Source organism: Hyperolius riggenbachi, chromosome 3 (assembly GCF_040937935.1).
Source record: "Hyperolius riggenbachi isolate aHypRig1 chromosome 3, aHypRig1.pri, whole genome shotgun sequence".
In the NCBI taxonomy this organism is placed as follows: Eukaryota; Metazoa; Chordata; class Amphibia; order Anura; family Hyperoliidae; genus Hyperolius; species Hyperolius riggenbachi.
Genome location: NC_090648.1, coordinates 2,581,593 through 2,605,535, shown reverse-complemented (window position 1 = coordinate 2,605,535; position 23,943 = coordinate 2,581,593). Strand labels below are relative to the sequence as shown.

At 52.9% G+C, this 23,943-nt stretch overlaps 1 protein-coding gene across 1 annotated transcript in view; it reads left to right on the top strand.

The window, feature by feature from the left end:
• SLC2A4 (solute carrier family 2 member 4) overlaps positions 1 to 23,733 on the top strand; it is a 107,274-nt gene extending 83,541 nt beyond the window's left edge. The window contains exons 7-11 of the mRNA XM_068271949.1: positions 1,130 to 1,317; positions 1,415 to 1,519; positions 5,703 to 5,804; positions 22,244 to 22,447; positions 22,953 to 23,733. Of these exons, the coding sequence (XP_068128050.1) occupies positions 1,130 to 1,317; positions 1,415 to 1,519; positions 5,703 to 5,804; positions 22,244 to 22,447; positions 22,953 to 23,162 (809 nt within the window). The 3' untranslated portion in view covers positions 23,163 to 23,733. The remainder of the gene's footprint in view (positions 1 to 1,129; positions 1,318 to 1,414; positions 1,520 to 5,702; positions 5,805 to 22,243; positions 22,448 to 22,952) is intronic.
• The last annotated feature ends 210 nt before the right edge of the window (positions 23,734 to 23,943 follow it).

The following is a 23,943-nucleotide window of genomic DNA, read 5'->3' as shown; positions in this document are numbered from 1 at the left end:
TTGGGAAGTGGAGTGAGTAGAGGAGAGAAAGATGTGAGGAGGATGTGAGCATGTTTGGGAAGTGGAGTGAGTGGAGGAGAGACAGATGTGAGTGAGGAGGATCTGAGCATGTGTGAGAAGTGGAGTGAGTGGAGGAGAGACAGATATGAGGAGGATATGAGCATGTGTGGGAAGTGGAGTGAGTGGAGGAGAGACAGATGTGAGCGAGGAGGATGTGAGCATGTGTGGGAAGTGGAGTGAGTAGAGGAGAGACATATGTGAGGAGGATCTGAGCATGTGTGGGAAGTGGAGTGAGTAGAGGAGAGACAGATGTGAGGAGGATGTGAGCATGTTTGGGAAGTGGAGTGAGTAGAGGAGAGATAGATGTGAGGAGGATGTGAGCATGTTTGGGAAGTGGAGTGAGTGGAGGAGAGAAAGATGTGAGGAGGATGTGAGCATGTTTGGGAAGTGGAGTGAGTGGAGGAGAGACAGATGTGAGGGAGGAGGATCTGGGCACGTGTGGGAAGTGGAGTGAGTGGAGGAGAGACAGATGTGAGCGAGGAGGATGTGAGCATGTGTGGGAAGTGGAGTGAGTAGGGGAGAGACATATGTGAGGAGGATCTGAGCATGTGTGGGAAGTGGAGTGAGTGGAGGAGAGACAGATATGAGGAGGATATGAGCATGTGTGGGAAGTGGAGTGAGTAGAGGAGAGACATATGTGAGGAGGATCTGAGCATGTGTGGGAAGAGGAGTGAGTGGAGGAGAGACAGATGTGAGGAGGATATGAGCATGTGTGGGATGAGGAGTGAGTGGAGGAGAGACAGATGTGAGCGAGGAGGATGTGAGCATGTGTGGGAAGTGGAGTGAGTAGAGGAGAGACATGTGTGAGGAGGATCTGAGCATGTTTGGGAAGTGGAGTGAGTGCAGGAGAGACAGATGTGAGTGAGGAGGATCTGAGCATGTGTGAGAAGTGGAGTGAGTGGAGAAGAGACAGATATGAGGAGGATATGAGCATGTTTGGGAAGTGGAGTGAGTAGAGGAGAGACAGATGTGAGGAGGATATGAGCATGTGTGGGAAGTTGAGTCTTCCATAAGGACATGTTAGTCTTGTGGTCTGACATTGCCTTCTTACCTTTTGGCCACCTGTCAGGTCTACGTCGTCTCACTGGCCTCCTGGACGTGTCTGATGCTCTCTCTGAGATGAAGGAGGAGAAGAGACAAATGGACAGCGAACAGAAAGTTACCATCTTGCAGATCTTCAAATCCCGAACGTACCGGCAGCCCATGATAGTGGCCATCATCCTGCAGCTGTCACAGCAGCTTTCCGGCATCAATGCGGTGAGACAAACCCAGCCGGGATCTGATGATGAAATAACCTCCCACCGGTATCACCATTCTATGGACTGTCTGTGATCATCTCTTTGTCTTTCCTCAGATATTCTATTACTCCACTGACATCTTCTCCAAAGCTGGGGTGGAGCAGCCCATCTACGCCACGATTGGTGCCGGAATTGTGAACACGGCTTTCACTGTGGTGTCGGTGAGAAACTTGTGTGCAGTCTGTGTGCTGAGGGGGCTGAGAGCAGCGGTGTGCATGAGTGATAATAGACAGTAGTATGTATGCTAGCATGTGGTCAGTGACTTCCAGACCCAGCACTACAACTAGGGTGTGATATAACACAGGCTCAGTATGAGGGATAATGTGCTAGCGTGTGGTCAGTGACTCCCCTCCAGACCCAGCACTACAACTAGGGTGTGATATAACACAGACCCAGCACTACAACTAGGGTGTGATATAACACAGGCTCAGTATGAGGGATAATGTGCTAGCGTGTGGTCAGTGACTCCCCTCCAGACCCAGCACTACAACTAGGGTGTGATATAACACAGACCCAGCACTACAACTAGGGTGTGATATAACACAGGCTCAGTATGAGGGATAATGAGCCAGTAGTATGTATGTTAGCATGTGGTCAGTGACTTCCCTCCAGATCCAGCACTACAACTAGGGTGTGATATAACACAGGCTCAGTATGAGGGATAATGTGCTAGCATGTGGTCAGTGACTCCCCTCCAGACCCAGCACTACAACTAGGGTGTGATATAACACAGGCTCAGCATGAGGGATAATAGACAGTAGTATGCTAGCATGTGGTCAGTGACTCCCCTCCAGACCCAGCACTACAACTAGGGTGTGATATAACACAGACCCAGCACTACAACTAGGGTGTGATATAACACAGGCTCAGTATGAGGGATAATGAGCCAGTAGTATGTATGCTAGCATGTGGTCAGTGACTTCCCTCCAGATCCAGCACTACAACTAGGGTGTGATATAACACAGACCCAGCACTACAACTAGGGTGTGATATAACACAGGCTCAGTATGAGGGATAATAAGCCAGTAGTATGCTAGCATGTGGTCAGTGACTCCCCTCCAGATCCAGCACTACAACTAGGGTGTGATATAACACAGGCTCAGCATGAGGGATAATGAGCCAGTAGTATGTATGCTAGCATGTGGTCAGTGACTTCCAGACCCAGCACTACAACTAGGGTGTGATATAACACAGGCTCAGCATGGGGGATAATGAGACAGTAGTATGCTAGCGTGTGGTCAGTGACTCCCCTCCAGACCCAGCACTACAACTAGGGTGTGATATAACACAGACCCAGCACTACAACTAGGGTGTGATATAACACAGACCCAGCACTACAACTAGGGTGTGATATAACACAGGCTCAGCATGAGGGATAATGAGACAGTAGTATGCTAGCATGTGGTCAGTGACTCCCCTCCAGATCCAGCACTACAACTAGTGTGTGATATAACACAGGCTCAGCATGAGGGATAATGAGACAGTAGTATGCTAGCATGTGGTCAGTGACTCCCCTCCAGACCCAGCACTACAACTAGGGTGTGATATAACACAGACCCAGCACTACAACTAGGGTGTGATATAACACAGGCTCAGTATGAGGGATAATGAGCCAGTAGTATGTATGCTAGCATGTGGTCAGTGACTCCCCTCCAGATCCAGCACTACAACTAGGGTGTGATATAACACAGACCCAGCACTACAACTAGGGTGTGATATAACACAGGCTCAGTATGAGGGATAATAAGCCAGTAGTATGCTAGCATGTGGTCAGTGACTCCCCTCCAGATCCAGCACTACAACTAGGGTGTGATATAACACAGGCTCAGCATGAGGGATAATGAGCCAGTAGTATGTATGCTAGCATGTGGTCAGTGACTTCCAGACCCAGCACTACAACTAGGGTGTGATATAACACAGGCTCAGCATGGGGGATAATGAGACAGTAGTATGCTAGCGTGTGGTCAGTGACTCCCCTCCAGACCCAGCACTACAACTAGGGTGTGATATAACACAGACCCAGCACTACAACTAGGGTGTGATATAACACAGACCCAGCACTACAACTAGGGTGTGATATAACACAGGCTCAGCATGAGGGATAATGAGACAGTAGTATGCTAGCATGTGGTCAGTGACTCCCCTCCAGATCCAGCACTACAACTAGTGTGTGATATAACACAGGCTCAGCATGAGGGATAATGAGACAGTAGTATGCTAGCATGTGGTCAGTGACTCCCCTCCAGACCCAAAACTACAACTAGGGTGTGATATAACACAGGCTCAGCATGAGGGATAATGAGACAGTAGAATGCTAGAATGTGGTCAGTGACTTCCCTCCAGACCCAGCACTACAACTAGGGTGTGATATAACACAGGCTCAGCATGAGGGATAATGAGCCAGTAGTATGTATGTTAGCATGTGGTCAGTGACTCCCCTCCAGACCCAGCACTACAACTAGGGTGTGATATAACACAGGCTCAGCACTACAACTAGGGTGTGATATAACACAGGCTCAGCATGAGGGATAATGAGACAGTAGTATGCTAGCATGTGGTCAGTGACTCCCCTCCAGCTCCAGCACTACAACTAGGGTGTGATATAACACAGGCTCAGCATGAGGGATAATGAGCCAGTAGTATGCTAGCATGTGGTCAGACTCCCCTCCAGACCCAGCACTACAACTAGGGTGTGATATAACACAGACCCAGCACTACAACTAGGGTGTGATATAACACAGGTTCAGCATGAGGGATAATGAGACAGTAGTATGCTAGCATGTGGTCAGTGACTTCCCTCCAGACCCAGCACTACAACTAGGGTGTGATATAACACAGGCTCAGCATGAGGGATAATGAGACAGTAGTATGCTAGCATGTGGTCAGACTCCCCTCCAGACCCAGCACTACAACTAGGGTGTGATATAACACAGACCCAGCACTACAACTAGGGTGTGATATAACACAGGCTCAGTATGAGGGATAATAAGCCAGTAGTATGCTAGCATGTGGTCAGTGACTTCCCTCCAGACCCAGCACTACAACTAGGGTGTGATATAACACAGACCCAGCACTACAACTAGGGTGTGATATAACACAGGCTCAGCATGAGGGATAATGAGACAGTAGTATGCTAGCATGTGGTCAGACTCCCCTCCAGACCCAGCACTACAACTAGGGTGTGATATAACACAGGCTCAGCACTACAACTAGGGTGTGATATAACACAGGCTCAGCACTACAACTAGGTTGTGATATAACACAGGCTCAGCACTACAACTAGGGTGTGATATAACACAGGCTCAGCATGAGGGATAATGAGACAGTAGTATGCTAGCATGTGGTCAGTGACTCCTCCCCAGACCCAGCAGTACAACTAGGGTGTGATATAACACAGGCTCAGCACTAGAACTAGGGTGTGATATAACACAGGCTCAGCATGAGGGATAATGAGACAGTAGTATGCTAGCATGTGGTCAGACTCCCCTCCAGACCCAGCACTACAACTAGGGTGTGATATAACACAGGCTCAGCATGAGGGATAATGAGACAGTAGTATGCTAGCATGTGGTCAGACTCCCCTCCAGACCCAGCACTACAACTAGGGTGTGATATAACACAGGCTCAGCATGAGGGATAATGAGACAGTAGTATGCTAGCATGTGGTCAGTGACCCCCCTCCAGATCCAGCACTACAACTAGGGTGTGATATAACACAGACCCAGCACTACAACTAGGGTGTGATATAACACAGACCCAGCACTACAACTAGGGTGTGATATAACACAGATCCAGCACTACAACTAGGGTGTGATATAACACAGACCCAGCACTACAACTAGGGTGTGATATAACACAGACCCAGCACTACAACTAGGGTGTGATATAACACAGGCTCAGCACTACAACTAGGGTGTGATATAACACAGGCTCAGCACTACAAGTAGGGTGTGATAACAGGATGGCAGCTTCCTTGTGACATTCTCATGCCAATGCTGATAGAAACATGTCAGGTATGTCCTGAATTACGTAAGAAAACTTTCTTACTGGAGATGCTGCAACTCAACACACAGCCACTACGTTACACTCCTCACCTAATCTAATAGGTCCCAGGCTGCCCTCTAGCTGAAGACGCTGCAGCAATCACGCACTTCTCACTAGGATCTGATATGTTCCAGACTGCCCTCTAGCTGAGGATGCTTTTCTCTAGGATCTGATATACCCCATGCTGCTGTAGCTGGCTGCTTGTGCTGCACTCGGGGACACTCATAGGCTGGTGTCATATTTAGGGGGCAGCCTCTCTGGGAAGATTGGACATAAGCTCCTCCTCCTGTCTCTCTGCAGCTGTTCCTGGTGGAGCGGGCCGGAAGGCGGACCTTGCACCTGGCAGGCCTGGCAGGCATGATTGTCTGTGCGCTGTTAATGACGACGGCCATGGTGTTACAGGTAAGAAGCACAGTGCTTGGTTATTGAGAGAATCCTGTGATCAGTGAACACTGAAAGCAGATGGACAAAGTCAGCAGCAACAACACATTAGCAGTAATCCAATATGGAGCGTAGATTTACAGCACATAGCTGATGAGCGTCACACACTGCAGAGCGCACAAACATGAATTCATACAATAAATGGCCTCCACTAAACTCACAGAACCACAGCAGCCATTCACAGCAACACCAAAACAGATCCATTCCCATGCAGGCATTTAACAAACATACGTCCTGCACTGGTCTTCATACAACGACTAGCTGACTTAAGCCCGTTCAGAAATGGGCGCTAGGTCTGTCACTGCCGCATGTCACTGCGCGTCCGCCCGTACCCGCCCACCCGTTGGCCACGTCCGCCCCTTGAAGCCACACGTCACTGCCCCTCAGTGTCTCTGCGCACAGTAAAGGAAGCAAGTCACTGGTGAGCGCTTGCGCCAAAGAACGCATACAGCACACATATATATATACATAACGTGTAATGTATACCCCATATCTGTCTCCTCCTTCCCACCCCCCCCCCCCCACATCACACATTTCCCACCCTCAGCTCTGTACCCCGGATAATGCTGTGTGACATGTGTACTCCATATCTGACTGATGCCTCCCCCCCCACATCACACATTTCCCACCCTCAGCTCTGTACCCCGGATAATGCTGTGTGACATGTATACCCCATATCTGACTGATGCCTCCTACCCCCACATCACACATTTCCCACCCTCAGCTCTGTACCCCGGATAATGCTGTGTGACATGTATACCCCATATCTGACTGATGCCTCCTCCCCCTCCCCCCACATCACACATTTCCCACCCTCAGCTCTGTACCCCGGATAATGCTGTGTGACATGTATACCCCATATCTGTCTTCTCCCTCCCACCCCCCCCCACATCACACATTTCCCACCCTCAGCTCTGTACCCCGGATAATGCTGTGTGACATGTATACCCCATATCTGACTGATGCCTCCTCCCCCCCTCCCCCCACATCACACATTTCCCACCCTCAGCTCTGTACCCCGGATAATGCTGTGTGACATGTATACCCCAATATCTGACTGATGCCTCCTCCCCCCACATCACACATTTCCCACCCTCAGCTCTGTACCCCGGATAATGCTGTGTGACATGTATACCCCATATCTGACTGATGCCTCCTCCCCCCCCTCCCCCCACATCACACATTTCCCACCCTCAGCTCTGTACCCCGGATAATGCTGTGTGACATGTGTACCCCATATCTGACTGATGCCTCCTCCCCCCTCCCCCCACACCACACATTTCCCACCCTCAGCTCTGTACCCCGGATAATGCTGTGTGACATGTGTACCCCATATCTGACTGATGCCTCCTCCCCCCTCCCCCCCACATCACACATTTCCCACCCTCAGCTCTGTACCCCGGATAATGCTGTGTGACATGTATACCCCAATATCTGACTGATGCCTCCTCCCCCCACATCACACATTTCCCACCCTCAGCTCTGTACCCCGGATAATGCTGTGTGACATGTATACCCCATATCTGACTGATGCCTCCTCCCCCCCCTCCCCCCACATCACACATTTCCCACCCTCAGCTCTGTACCCCGGATAATGCTGTGTGACATGTGTACCCCATATCTGACTGATGCCTCCTCCCCCCTCCCCCCCACATCACACATTTCCCACCCTCAGCTCTGTACCCCGGATAATGCTGTGTGACATGTATACCCCAATATCTGACTGATGCCTCCTCCCCCCACATCACACATTTCCCACCCTCAGCTCTGTACCCCGGATAATGCTGTGTGACATGTGTACCCCATATCTGTCTCCTCCTTCCCACCCCCCCCCACATCACACATTTCCCACCCTCAGCTCTGTACCCCGGATAATGCTGTGTGACATGTGTACCCCATATCTGTCTCCTCCTTCCCCCCCCCCCCACATCACACATTTCCCACCCTCAGCTCTGTACCCCGGATAATGCTGTGTGACATGTATACCCCATATCTGTCTCCTCCTTCCCCCCCCCCACATCACACATTTCCCACCCTCAGCTCTGTACCCCGGATAATGCTGTGTGACATGTACACCCCATATCTGTCTCCTCCTTCCCCCCCCCCCACATCACACATTTCCCACCCTCAGCTCTGTACCCCGGATAATGCTGTGTGACATGTATACCCCATATCTGTCTCCTCCTTCCCACCCCCCCCCCCATATCACACATTTCCCACCCTCAGCTCTGTACCCCGGATAATGCTGTGTGACATGTATACCCCATATCTGTCTCCTCCTTCCCCCCCCCCCCACATCACACATTTCCCACCCTCAGCTCTGTACCCCGGATAATGCTGTGTGACATGTGTACCCCATATCTGTCTCCTCCTTCCCACCCCCCCCCCCCACATCACACATTTCCCACCCTCAGCTCTGTACCCCGGATAATGCTGTGTGACATGTATACCCCATATCTGTCTCCTCCTTCCCCTCCCCCCCCCCACATCACACATTTCCCACCCTCAGCTCTGTACCCCGGATAATGCTGTGTGACATGTACACCCCATATCTGTCTCCTTCTTCCCACCCCCCCCCCCACATCACACATTTCCCACCCTCAGCTCTGTACCCCGGATAATGCTGTGTGACATGTACACCCCATATCTGTCTCCTCCTTCCCACCCCCACCCCCCACATCACACATTTCCCACCCTCAGCTCTGTACCCCGGATAATGCTGTGTGACATGTATACCCCATATCTGTCTCCTCCGTCCCCCCCCCCCCCCACATCACACATTTCCCACCCTCAGCTCTGTACCCCAGATAATGCTGTGTGACATGTGTACCCCATATCTGACTGATGCCTCCTCCCCCCCTCCCCTCACATCACACATTTCCCACCCTCAGCTCTGTACCCCGGATAATGCTGTGTGACATGTATACCCCATATCTGACTGATGCCTCCTCCCCCCCTCCCCCACATCACACATTTCCCACCCTCAGCTCTGTACCCCGGATAATGCTGTGTGACATGTATACCTCATATCTGACTGATGCCCCCCCCCCCCCCCACATCACACATTTCCCACCCTCAGCTCTGTACCCCGGATAATGCTGTGTGACATGTATACCCCAATATCTGACTGATGCCTCCCCCCACATCACACATTTCCCACCCTCAGCTCTGTACCCGGATAATGCTGTGTGACATGTATACCCCATATCTGACTGATGCCTCCTCCCCCCACATCACACATTTCCCACCCTCAGCTCTGGACCCCGGATAATGCTGTGTGACATGTATACCCCATATCTGTCTCCCCCCCACATCACACATTTCCCACCCTCAGCTCTGGACCCCGGATAATGCTGTGTGACATGTACACCCCATATCTGACTGATGCCTCCCCCCTCCCCCCACATCACACATTTCCCATCCTCAGCTCTGGACCCCGGATAATGCTGTGTGACATGTATACCCCATATCTGTCTCCTCCTTCCCACCCCCACATCACACATTTCCCACCCTCAGCTCTGTACCCCGGATAATGCTGTGTGACATGTATACCCCATATCTGTCTCCTCCTTCCCACCCCTCCCCCCCACCCACATTACACATTTCCCACCCTCAGCTCTGTACCCCGGATAATGCTGTGTGACATGTATACCCCATATCTGACTGATGCCTCCTCCCCCTTCCCCCACATCACACATTTCCCACCCTCAGCTCTGGACCCCGGATAATGCTGTGTGACATGTGTACCCCAATATCTGACTGATGCCTCCCCCCTCCCCCCACATCACACATTTCCCACCCTCAGCTCTGTACCCCGGATAATGCTGTGTGACATGTGTACCCCATATCTGACTGATGCCTCCCCCTCCCCCCCCACATCACACATTTCCCACCCTCAGCTCTGTACCCCGGATAATGCTGTGTGACATGTATACCCCATATCTGACTGATGCCTCCTCCCCCCCTCCCCCCACATCACACATTTCCCACCCTCAGCTCTGTACCCCGGATAATGCTGTGTGACATGTATACCCCATATCTGACTGATGCCTCCTCCCCCCACATCACACATTTCCCACCCTCAGCTCTGGACCCCGGATAATGCTGTGTGACATGTATACCCCATATCTGTCTCCCCCCCCCCCCCCCCCACATCACACATTTCCCACCCTCAGCTCTGGACCCCGGATAATGCTGTGTGACATGTACACCCCATATCTGTCTCCTCCTTCCCACCCCCACATCACACATTTCCCACCCTCAGCTCTGTACCCCGGATAATGCTGTGTGACATGTATACCCCATATCTGTCTCCTCCTTCCCACCCCTCCCCCCCACCCACATTACACATTTCCCACCCTCAGCTCTGTACCCCGGATAATGCTGTGTGACATGTGTACCCCATATCTGACTGATGCCTCCTCCCCCCTCCCCCCACATCACACATTTCCCACCCTCAGCTCTGTACCCCGGATAATGCTGTGTGACATGTATACCCCATATCTGACTGATGCATCCTCCCCCTCCCCCCCACATCACACATTTCCCACCCTCAGCTCTGTACCCCGGATAATGCTGTGTGACATGTGTACCCCATATCTGACTGATGCCTCCTCCCCCCCCTCCCCCCACATCACACATTTCCCACCCTCAGCTCTGTACCCCGGATAATGCTGTGTGACATGTATACCCCATATCTGACTGATGCATCCTCCCCCTCCCCCCCACATCACACATTTCCCACCCTCAGCTCTGTACCCCGGATAATGCTGTGTGACATGTATACCCCATATCTGTCTCCTCCTTCCCACCCCTCCCCCCCACCCACATTACACATTTCCCACCCTCAGCTCTGTACCCCGGATAATGCTGTGTGACATGTGTACCCCATATCTGACTGATGCCTCCTCCCCCCTCCCCCCACATCACACATTTCCCACCCTCAGCTCTGTACCCCGGATAATGCTGTGTGACATGTATACCCCATATCTGACTGATGCATCCTCCCCCTCCCCCCCACATCACACATTTCCCACCCTCAGCTCTGTACCCCGGATAATGCTGTGTGACATGTGTACCCCATATCTGACTGATGCCTCCTCCCCCCCCTCCCCCCACATCACACATTTCCCACCCTCAGCTCTGTACCCCGGATAATGCTGTGTGACATGTATACCCCATATCTGACTGATGCATCCTCCCCCTCCCCCCCACATCACACATTTCCCACCCTCAGCTCTGTACCCCGGATAATGCTGTGTGACATGTATACCCCATATCTGACTGATGCATCCTCCCCCTCCCCCCCACATCACACATTTCCCACCCTCAGCTCTGTACCCCGGATAATGCTGTGTGACATGTATACCCCATATCTGACTGATGCCTCCTCCCCCCTCCCCACACATTTCCCACCCTCAGCTCTGTACCCCGGATAATGCTGTGTGACACGTATACCCCATATCTGACTGATGCCTCCTCCCCCCACATCACACATTTCCCACCCTCAGCTCTGTACCCCGGATAATGCTGTGTGACATGTATACCCCATATCTGTCTCCTCCTTCCCCCCCCCCCACATCACACATTTCCCACCCTCAGCTCTGTACCCCAGATAATGCTGTGTGACATGTATACCCCATATCTGTCTCCTCCTTCCCACCCCCCCCCCCCCATATCACACATTTCCCACCCTCAGCTCTGTACCCCGGATAATGCTGTGTGACATGTATACCCCATATCTGTCTCCTCCTTCCCCCCCCCCCCCCCACATCACACATTTCCCACCCTCAGCTCTGTACCCCGGATAATGCTGTGTGACATGTGTACCCCATATCTGTCTCCTCCTTCCCACCCCCCCCCCACATCACACATTTCCCACCCTCAGCTCTGTACCCCGGATAATGCTGTGTGACATGTATACCCCATATCTGTCTCCTCCTTCCCCTCCCCCCCCCCCACATCACACATTTCCCACCCTCAGCTCTGTACCCCGGATAATGCTGTGTGACATGTACACCCCATATCTGTCTCCTCCTTCCCACCCCCCCACCCCACATCACACATTTCCCACCCTCAGCTCTGTACCCCGGATAATGCTGTGTGACATGTACACCCCATATCTGTCTCCTTCTTCCCACCCCCCCCCCCCACATCACACATTTCCCACCCTCAGCTCTGTACCCCGGATAATGCTGTGTGACATGTACACCCCATATCTGTCTCCTCCTTCCCACCCCCACCCCCCACATCACACATTTCCCACCCTCAGCTCTGTACCCCGGATAATGCTGTGTGACATGTATACCCCATATCTGTCTCCTCCGTCCCCCCCCCCCCCCACATCACACATTTCCCACCCTCAGCTCTGTACCCCAGATAATGCTGTGTGACATGTGTACCCCATATCTGACTGATGCCTCCTCCCCCCCTCCCCTCACATCACACATTTCCCACCCTCAGCTCTGTACCCCGGATAATGCTGTGTGACATGTATACCCCATATCTGACTGATGCCTCCTCCCCCCCTCCCCCACATCACACATTTCCCACCCTCAGCTCTGTACCCCGGATAATGCTGTGTGACATGTATACCTCATATCTGACTGATGCCCCCCCCCCCCCCCCACATCACACATTTCCCACCCTCAGCTCTGTACCCCGGATAATGCTGTGTGACATGTATACCCCAATATCTGACTGATGCCTCCCCCCCACATCACACATTTCCCACCCTCAGCTCTGTACCCGGATAATGCTGTGTGACATGTATACCCCATATCTGACTGATGCCTCCTCCCCCCACATCACACATTTCCCACCCTCAGCTCTGGACCCCGGATAATGCTGTGTGACATGTATACCCCATATCTGTCTCCCCCCCCACATCACACATTTCCCACCCTCAGCTCTGGACCCCGGATAATGCTGTGTGACATGTACACCCCATATCTGTCTCCTCCTTCCCACCCCCACATCACACATTTCCCACCCTCAGCTCTGTACCCCGGATAATGCTGTGTGACATGTATACCCCATATCTGTCTCCTCCTTCCCACCCCTCCCCCCCCCACCCACATTACACATTTCCCACCCTCAGCTCTGTACCCCGGATAATGCTGTGTGACATGTATACCCCATATCTGACTGATGCCTCCTCCCCCTCCCCCCACATCACACATTTCCCACCCTCAGCTCTGGACCCCGGATAATGCTGTGTGACATGTGTACCCCAATATCTGACTGATGCCTCCCCCCTCCCCCCACATCACACATTTCCCACCCTCAGCTCTGTACCCCGGATAATGCTGTGTGACATGTGTACCCCATATCTGACTGATGCCTCCCCCTCCCCCCCCACATCACACATTTCCCACCCTCAGCTCTGTACCCCGGATAATGCTGTGTGACATGTATACCCCATATCTGACTGATGCCTCCTCCCCCCCTCCCCCCACATCACACATTTCCCACCCTCAGCTCTGTACCCCGGATAATGCTGTGTGACATGTATACCCCATATCTGACTGATGCCTCCTCCCCCCACATCACACATTTCCCACCCTCAGCTCTGGACCCCGGATAATGCTGTGTGACATGTATACCCCATATCTGTCTCCCCCCCCCCCCCCCACATCACACATTTCCCACCCTCAGCTCTGGACCCCGGATAATGCTGTGTGACATGTACACCCCATATCTGTCTCCTCCTTCCCACCCCCACATCACACATTTCCCACCCTCAGCTCTGTACCCCGGATAATGCTGTGTGACATGTGTACCCCAATATCTGACTGATGCCTCCCCCCACATCACACATTTCCCACCCTCAGCTCTGTACCCCGGATAATGCTGTGTGACATGTATACCCCATATCTGACTGATGCCTCCTCCCCCTCCCCCCACATCACACATTTCCCACCCTCAGCTCTGTACCCCGGATAATGCTGTGTGACATGTGTACCCCATATCTGACTGATGCCTCCTCCCCCCACATCACACATTTCCCATCCTCAGCTCTGTACCCCGGATAATGCTGCGTGACATGTGTACCCCAATATCTGACTGATGCCTCCCCCCCTCCCCCCACATCACACATTTCCCACCCTCAGCTCTGTACCCCGGATAATGCTGTGTGACATGTATACCCCATATCTGACTGATGCCTCCTCCCCCCCACCCACATTACACATTTCCCACCCTCAGCTCTGTACCCCGGATAATGCTGTGTGACATGTACACCCCATATCTGACTGATGCCTCCTCCCCCCTCCCCCCACATCACACATTTCCCACCCTCAGCTCTGTACCCCGGATAATGCTGTGTGACATGTATACCCCATATCTGACTGATGCCTCCTCCCCCCTCCCCCCACATCACACATTTCCCACCCTCAGCTCTGTACCCCGGATAATGCTGTGTGACATGTATACCCCATATCTGACTGATGCCTCCTCCCCCCTCCCCCCACATCACACATTTCCCACCCTCAGCTCTGTACCCCGGATAATGCTGTGTGACATGTGTACCCCATATCTGACTGATGCCTCCTCCCCCCTCCCCCCCACATCACACATTTCCCACCCTCAGCTCTGTACCCCGGATAATGCTGTGTGACATGTGTACCCCATATCTGACTGATGCCTCCTCCCCCCTCATCACACATTTCCCACCCTCAGCTCTGTACCCCGGATAATGCTGTGTGACATGTATACCCCATATCTGTCTCCTCCTTCCCCCCCCCCCCACATCACACATTTCCCACCCTCAGCTCTGTACCCCGGATAATGCTGTGTGACATGTATACCCCATATCTGACTGATGCCTCCTCCCCCCTCCCCCCCACATCACACATTTCCCACCCTCAGCTCTGTACCCCGGATAATGCTGTGTGACATGTGTACCCCATATCTGACTGATGCCCCCTCCCCCCACATCACACATTTCCCACCCTCAGCTCTGTACCCCGGATAATGCTGTGTGACATGTGTACCCCATATCTGACTGATGCCTCCTCCCCCCCCACCCACATTACACATTTCCCACCCTCAGCTCTGTACCCCGGATAATGCTGTGTGACATGTGTACCCCATATCTGACTGATGCCTCCTCCCCCCTCCCCCCCACATCACACATTTCCCACCCTCAGCTCTGTACCCCGGATAATGCCGTGTGACATGTATACCCCATATCTGACTGATGCCTCCCCCTCCCCCCCACATCACACATTTCCCACCCTCAGCTCTGTACCCCGGATAATGCTGTGTGACATGTATACCCCATATCTGACTGATGCCTCCTCCCCCCTCCCCCCACATCACACATTTCCCACCCTCAGCTCTGTACCCCGGATAATGCTGTGTGACATGTATACCCCATATCTGACTGATGCCTCCTCCCCCCCCCCCCCACATCACACATTTCCCACCCTCAGCTCTGTACCCCGGATAATGCTGTGTGACATGTACACCCCATATTTGTCTCCTCCTTCCCACCCCCCCCCCCCACATCACACATTTCCCACCCTCAGCTCTGTACCCCGGATAATGCTGTGTGACATGTATACCCCATATCTGACTGATGCCTCCTCCCCCCTCCCCCCCACATCACACATTTCCCACCCTCAGCTCTGTACCCCGGATAATGCTGTGTGACATGTGTACCCCATATCTGACTGATGCCCCCTCCCCCCACATCACACATTTCCCACCCTCAGCTCTGTACCCCGGATAATGCTGTGTGACATGTGTACCCCATATCTGACTGATGCCTCCTCCCCCCCACCCACATTACACATTTCCCACCCTCAGCTCTGTACCCCGGATAATGCTGTGTGACATGTGTACCCCATATCTGACTGATGCCTCCTCCCCCCTCCCCCCCACATCACACATTTCCCACCCTCAGCTCTGTACCCCGGATAATGCCGTGTGACATGTATACCCCATATCTGACTGATGCCTCCCCCTCCCCCCCACATCACACATTTCCCACCCTCAGCTCTGTACCCCGGATAATGCTGTGTGACATGTATACCCCATATCTGACTGATGCCTCCTCCCCCCTCCCCCCACATCACACATTTCCCACCCTCAGCTCTGTACCCCGGATAATGCTGTGTGACATGTACACCCCATATTTGTCTCCTCCTTCCCACCCCCCCCCCCCCACATCACACATTTCCCACCCTCAGCTCTGTACCCCGGATAATGCTGTGTGACATGTGTACCTCATATCTGACTGATGCCTCCTCCCCCTCCCCCCCACATCACACATTTCCCACCCTCAGCTCTGTACCCCGGATAATGCTGTGTGACATGTACACCCCATATTTGTCTCCTCCTTCCCACCCCCCCCCCCCACATCACACATTTCCCACCCTCAGCTCTGTACCCCGGATAATGCTGTGTGACATGTGTACCTCATATCTGACTGATGCCTCCTCCCCCTCCCCCCACACCACACATTTCCCACCCTCAGCTCTGTACCCCGGATAATGCTGTGTGACATGTGTACCCCATATCTGACTGATGCCTCCTCCCCCCACATCACACATTTCCCATCCTCAGCTCTGTACCCCGGATAATGCTGTGTGACATGTATACCCCAATATCTGACTGATGCCTCCTCCCCCCCTCCCCCCACATCACACATTTCCCACCCTCAGCTCTGTACCCCGGATAATGCTGTGTGACATGTACACCCCATATCTGTCTCCTCCTTCCCACCCCCCACCCCCCACATCCATGTGTACCCCAATATCTGACTGATGCCTCCCCCCCCTCCCCCCACATCACACATTTCCCACCCTCAGCTCTGTACCCCGGATAATGCTGTGTGACATGTATACCCCATATCTGTCTCCTCCGTCCCCCCCCCCCCCACATCACACATTTCCCACCCTCAGCTCTGTACCCCAGATAATGCTGTGTGACATGTATACCCCATATCTGACTGATGCCTCCTCCCCCCCTCCCCCCACATCACACATTTCCCACCCTCAGCTCTGTACCCCGGATAATGCTGTGTGACATGTATACCCCATATCTGACTGATGCCTCCTCCCCCCTCCCCACACATTTCCCACCCTCAGCTCTGTACCCGGATAATGCTGTGTGACATGTATACCCCAATATCTGACTGATGCCTCCCCCCACATCACACATTTCCCACCCTCAGCTCTGCACCCGGATAATGCTGTGTGACATGTATACCCCATATCTGACTGATGCCTCCTCCCCCCACATCACACATTTCCCACCCTCAGCTCTGGACCCCGGATAATGCTGTGTGACATGTATACCCCATATCTGTCTCCCCCCCACATCACACATTTCCCACCCTCAGCTCTGGACCCCGGATAATGCTGTGTGACATGTACACCCCATATCTGACTGATGCCTCCCCCCTCCCCCCACATCACACATTTCCCATCCTCAGCTCTGGACCCCGGATAATGCTGTGTGACATGTACACCCCATATTTGTCTCCTCCTTCCCACCCCCACATCACACATTTCCCACCCTCAGCTCTGTACCCCGGATAATGCTGTGTGACATGTATACCCCATATCTGACTGATGCCTCCTCCCCCTCTCCCCACATCACACATTTCCCACCCTCAGCTCTGGACCCCGGATAATGCTGTGTGACATGTGTACCCCAATATCTGACTGATGCCTCCCCCCTCCCCCCACATCACACATTTCCCACCCTCAGCTCTGTACCCCGGATAATGCTGTGTGACATGTGTACCCCATATCTGACTGATGCCTCCCCCTCCCCCCCACATCACACATTTCCCACCCTCAGCTCTGTACCCCGGATAATGCTGTGTGACATGTATACCCCATATCTGACTGATGTCTCCTCCCCCCCCCTCCCCCCACATCACACATTTCCCACCCTCAGCTCTGGACCCCGGATAATGCTGTGTGACATGTATACCCCATATCTGTCTCCCCCCCCCCCCCCCACATCACACATTTCCCACCCTCAGCTCTGGACCCCGGATAATGCTGTGTGACATGTACACCCCATATCTGTCTCCTCCTTCCCACCCCCACATCACACATTTCCCACCCTCAGCTCTGTACCCCGGATAATGCTGTGTGACATGTATACCCCATATCTGTCTCCTCCTTCCCACCCCTCCCCCCCACCCACATTACACATTTCCCACCCTCAGCTCTGTACCCCGGATAATGCTGTGTGACATGTATACCCCATATCTGACTGATGCCTCCTCCCCCTCCCCCCACATCACACATTTCCCACCCTCAGCTCTGGACCCCGGATAATGCTGTGTGACATGTGTACCCCAATATCTGACTGATGCCTCCCCCCACATCACACATTTCCCACCCTCAGCTCTGTACCCCGGATAATGCTGTGTGACATGTGTACCCCATATCTGACTGATGCCTCCCCCTCCCCCCCCCACATCACACATTTCCCACCCTCAGCTCTGTACCCCGGATAATGCTGTGTGACATGTATACCCCATATCTGACTGATGCCTCCTCCCCCCCTCCCCCCACATCACACATTTCCCATCCTCAGCTCTGTACCCCGGATAATGCTGTGTGACATGTATACCCCATATCTGACTGATGCCTCCTCCCCCCCTCCCCCCACATCACACATTTCCCACCCTCAGCTCTGTACCCCGGATAATGCTGTGTGACATGTATACCCCATATCTGACTGATGCATCCTCCCCCCACATCACACATTTCCCACCCTCAGCTCTGTACCCCGGATAATGCTGTGTGACATGTGTACCCCAATATCTGACTGATGCCTCCCCCCCTCCCCCCTCATCACACATTTCCCACCCTCAGCTCTGTACCCCGGATAATGCTGTGTGACATGTATACCCCATATCTGACTGATGCCTCCTCCCCCCTCATCACACATTTCCCACCCTCAGCTCTGTACCCCGGATAATGCTGTGTGACATGTATACCCCATATCTGACTGATGCCTCCCCCCCTCCCCCCACATCACACATTTCCCATCCTCAGCTCTGTACCCCGGATAATGCTGTGTGACATGTATACCCCGTATCTGACTGATGCCTCCTCCCCCCCCCCCCACATCACACATTTCCCACCCTCAGCTTTGTACCCCGGATAATGCTGAGTGACATGTATACCCCAATATCTGACTGATGACTCCTCCCCCTCCCCCCACATCACACATTTCCCACCCTCAGCTCTGTACCCCGGATAATGCTGTGTGACACGTATACCCCATATCTGACTGATGCCTCCTCCCCCCTCCCCACACATTTCCCACCCTCAGCTCTGTACCCCGGATAATGCTGTGTGACACGTATACCCCATATCTGACTGATGCCTCCTCCCCCACCTCACACATTTCCCACCCTCAGCTCTGTACCCCGGATAATGCTGTGTGACATGTATACCCCATATCTGACTGATGCCTCCTCCCCCCACATCACACATTTCCCACCCTCAGCTTTGTACCCCGGATAATGCTGTGTGACATGTGTACCCCATATCTGTCTCCTCCCTCCCACCCCCCCCCCACATCACACATTTCCCACCCTCAGCTCTGGACCCCGGATAATGCTGTGTGACATGTATACCCCAATATCTGACTGATGACTCCTCCCCCTCCCCCCACATCACACATTTCCCACCCTCAGCTCTGTACCCCGGATAATGCTGTGTGACATGTATACCCCATATCTGACTGATGCCTCCTCCCCCCTCCCCCCACATCACACATTTCCCACCCTCAGCTCTGTACCCCAGATAATGCTGTGTGACATGTATACCCCATATCTGACTGATGCCTCCTCCCCCCTCCCCCCACATCACACATTTCCCACCCTCAGCTCTGTACCCCCCGGATAATGCTGTGTGACATGTATACCCCATATCTGACTGATGCCTCCTCCCCCCTCCCCCCCACATCACACATTTCCCACCCTTAGCTCTGTACCCCGGATAATGCTGTGTGACATGTATACCCCATATCTGACTGATGCCTCCTCCCCCCACATCACACATTTCCCACCCTCAGCTCTGTACCCCGGATAATGCTGTGTGACATGTATACCCCATATCTGACTAATGCCTCCTCCCCCTCCCCCCACATCACACATTTCCCACCCTCAGCTCTGTACCCCGGATAATGCTGTGTGACATGTATACCCCTTATCTGACTGATGCCTCCTCCCCCTCCCCCCACATCACACATTTCCCACCCTCAGCTCTGTACCCCGGATAATGCTGTGTGACATGTATACCCCAATATCTGACTGATGCCTCCTCCCCCCCTCCCCCCACATCACACATTTCCCACCCTCAGCTCTGTACCCCGGATAATGCTGTGTGACATGTATACCCCATATCTGACTGATGCCTCCCCCTCCCCCCACATCACACATTTCCCACCCTCAGCTCTCTACCCCGGATAATGCTGTGTGACATGTATACCCCTTATCTGACTGATGCCTCCTCCCCCTCCCCCCACATCACACATTTCCCACCCTCAGCTCTGTACCCCGGATAATGCTGTGTGACATGTATACCCCAATATCTGACTGATGCCTCCTCCCCCCCTCCCCCCACATCACACATTTCCCACCCTCAGCTCTGTACCCCGGATAATGCTGTGTGACATGTATACCCCTTATCTGACTGATGCCTCCTCCCCCTCCCCCCACATCACACATTTCCCACCCTCAGCTCTGTACCCCGGATAATGCTGTGTGACATGTATACCCCAATATCTGACTGATGCCTCCTCCCCCCCTCCCCCCACATCACACATTTCCCACCCTCAGCTCTGTACCCCGGATAATGCTGCGTGACATGTGTACCCCAATATCTGACTGATGCCTCCCCCCCTCCCCCCACATCACACATTTCCCACCCTCAGCTCTGTACCCCGGATAATGCTGTGTGACATGTGTACCCCGTATCTGACTGATGCCTCCTCCCCCCTCCCCCCCACATCACACATTTCCCACCCTCAGCTCTGTACCCCGGATAATGCTGCGTGACATGTGTACCTCATATCTGACTGATGCCTCCTCCCCCCTCCCCCCACATCACACATTTCCCACCCTCAGCTCTGTACCCCGGATAATGCTGTGTGACATGTATACCCCATATCTGACTGATGCATCCTCCCCCTCCCCCCCACATCACACATTTCCCACCCTCAGCTCTGTACCCCGGATAATGCTGTGTGACATGTATACCCCATATCTGACTGATGCATCCTCCCCCTCCCCCCCACATCACACATTTCCCACCCTCAGCTCTGTACCCTGGATAATGCTGCGTGACATGTGTACCCCAATATCTGACTGATGCCTCCCCCCCTCCCCCCACATCACACATTTCCCATCCTCAGCTCTGTACCCCGGATAATGCTGTGTGACATGTATACCCCATATCTGACTGATGCCTCCTCCCCCTCCCCCCCACATCACACATTTCCCACCCTCAGCTCTGTACCCCGGATAATGCTGTGTGACATGTATACCCCATATCTGACTGATGCCTCCTCCCCCCTCCCCCCACATCACACATTTCCCACCCTCAGCTCTGTTCCCCGGATAATGCTGCGTGACATGTGTACCCCAATATCTGACTGATGCCTCCCCCCCTCCCCCCACATCACACATTTCCCATCCTCAGCTCTGTACCCCGGATAATGCTGTGTGACATGTATACCCCATATCTGACTGATGCCTCCTCCCCCCTCCCCCCCACATCACACATTTCCCACCCTCAGCTCTGTACCCCGGATAATGCTGCGTGACATGTGTACCCCAATATCTGACTGATGCCTCCCCCCCTCCCCCCACATCACACATTTCCCATCCTCAGCTCTGTACCCCGGATAATGCTGTGTGACATGTATACCCCGTATCTGACTGATGCCTCCTCCCCCCTCATCACACATTTCCCACCTTCAGCTCTGTACCCCGGATAATGCTGCGTGACATGTGTACCCCAATATCTGACTGATGCCTCCCCCCCTCCCCCCACATCACACATTTCCCACCCTCAGCTCTGTACCCCGGATAATGCTGTGTGACATGTATACCCCGTATCTGACTGATGCCTCCTCCCCCCTCATCACACATTTCCCACCCTCAGCTCTGTACCCCGGATAATGCTGCGTGACATGTGTACCCCAATATCTGACTGATGCCTCCTCCCCCCTCCCCCCCACATCACACATTTCCCACCCTCAGCTCTGTACCCCGGATAATGCTGTGTGACATGTATACCCCATATCTGACTGATGCCTCCTCCCCCCTCCCCCCACATCACACATTTCCCACACTCAGCTCTGTACCCCGGATAATGCCGTGTGATATCTGACTGATGCCTCCTCTCTCTCCCTCACAGGACAAGTTTCCCTCTATCAGCCCTCTCAGCATGACAGCAGTGTTTGGATTTGTGGCCTTCTTTGAGATCGGGCCAGGCCCCATTCCATGGTTTATTGTAGCCGAGCTCTTCAGTCAAGGTCCTCGCCCGGCAGCAATGGCTATTGCCGGATGCACCAACTGGACATCAAACTTCATCATCGGGATGGGCTTCCCATACGTGGCAGTAAGTGGGCGGGGCACTGTGGACATGGACCTCCCATATATTATGAGGAGTGGATGGAGCTTATGCCTAGTACACGCCATACTATTTTCTGTAAGATTTTCTGTTAGATTTACCTGCCAGATAGATAATTCCCAACATGTTGGAAATTATCTACTGTATCTAACCATCTATCTGTCTAGCAATTAGACTTTTGTTCTACTCAGCAGGAGATGACCAGAAGACAATGCACCAGAGATAATGACCCGTCTCTACCAGTACTTTATAGAAAATAATCTAATTACAGAAAATGGTATGTTATGTACTAGGCATTACACACAATTATTAGGGACACAGGAATAGAGATGGTAAATGTCATGGTCAGGACACTTCACTATTGCCTGGTAGGACTCAGGTGAGGGCAGCAGAGTGGGCAGTGATGAGCTTTGGCTACGACTGGAGGAGGTTAGGATTAGGAAGTAAGGACCATTGGCTCTAACCATGGATAACCATCATTTCTTGCTTTCAGGACCTCATGGGCCCCTACGTCTTCCTTCTGTTTGCCTCATTCCTGTTGGGTTTCTTGATCTTCACCTACTTCCGTGTCCCAGAAACAAAAGGACGGTCGTTTGATGAGATTTCTCATACCTTCCGCAACAGAAGAAACCCTTCCCTCTTAGATGCGGAGATAAAGGCCAGCACAGAGTTGGACAGGTTGGGTGGTGAAGATGATGCATGAGAACCTTCCATTATGAACTCTTCCTGACAAAGCTCTGAAGCCAGCAGCCTGGGAGGGGCCAACCACAGGCCAGAATGACCGGACATTGCAGTGTTCTCCCTCTGTACATACAAACAGCCAAGAAGTCATCATAAACCCCCCATTTCCACTCACAGACATCCTGTTTTCACCTGGAAGGGGGTGGCCAGTGTCCTCCAAGGAGCATGTGCCGATTCCCAGATGCAGAAGACAGACATTGTATTGAGGAAGACACAATTACCAGCATGACCTCAGTCATAATGTCAATGCATGTGGAGACCTCTAGTGGCGGGAGGAATTATCAGCACTGCAGCTCCCATACTCAACCTCAGTAGTATTTATTTATGTGCAAGAACTTTATAAATATATATAACCTTAGTAGAATTGTATTTATCATGAGCAATTAAAGTTAGAGATGTTTTTATTCCCATCACCCCAGAGTGAGTGAAGATGTCTCCCTATGGGAGGGAGGCTGAGACTGCACGGTGTGTAGACCATGTATAAATGTATATATATGTATAATTCTGCAGTGCTAATAAACTATTGCAATAAATCTGCAGGGTGGTATAAACACAATGACATATCCACGTAAAAGGTCACCAACAGTAAACACATAAATTGTGTCCAATTATCAGCAAACCATCATCTCAGCAACGTCACGTTAAAAGCACACAAATGCCCCATGTGGAGATTCTGAGGACTTCTTCCTCGCCGCCACTGATAGTGCGCTACATGTGATCAGATGAGACGCCAGGCATACACC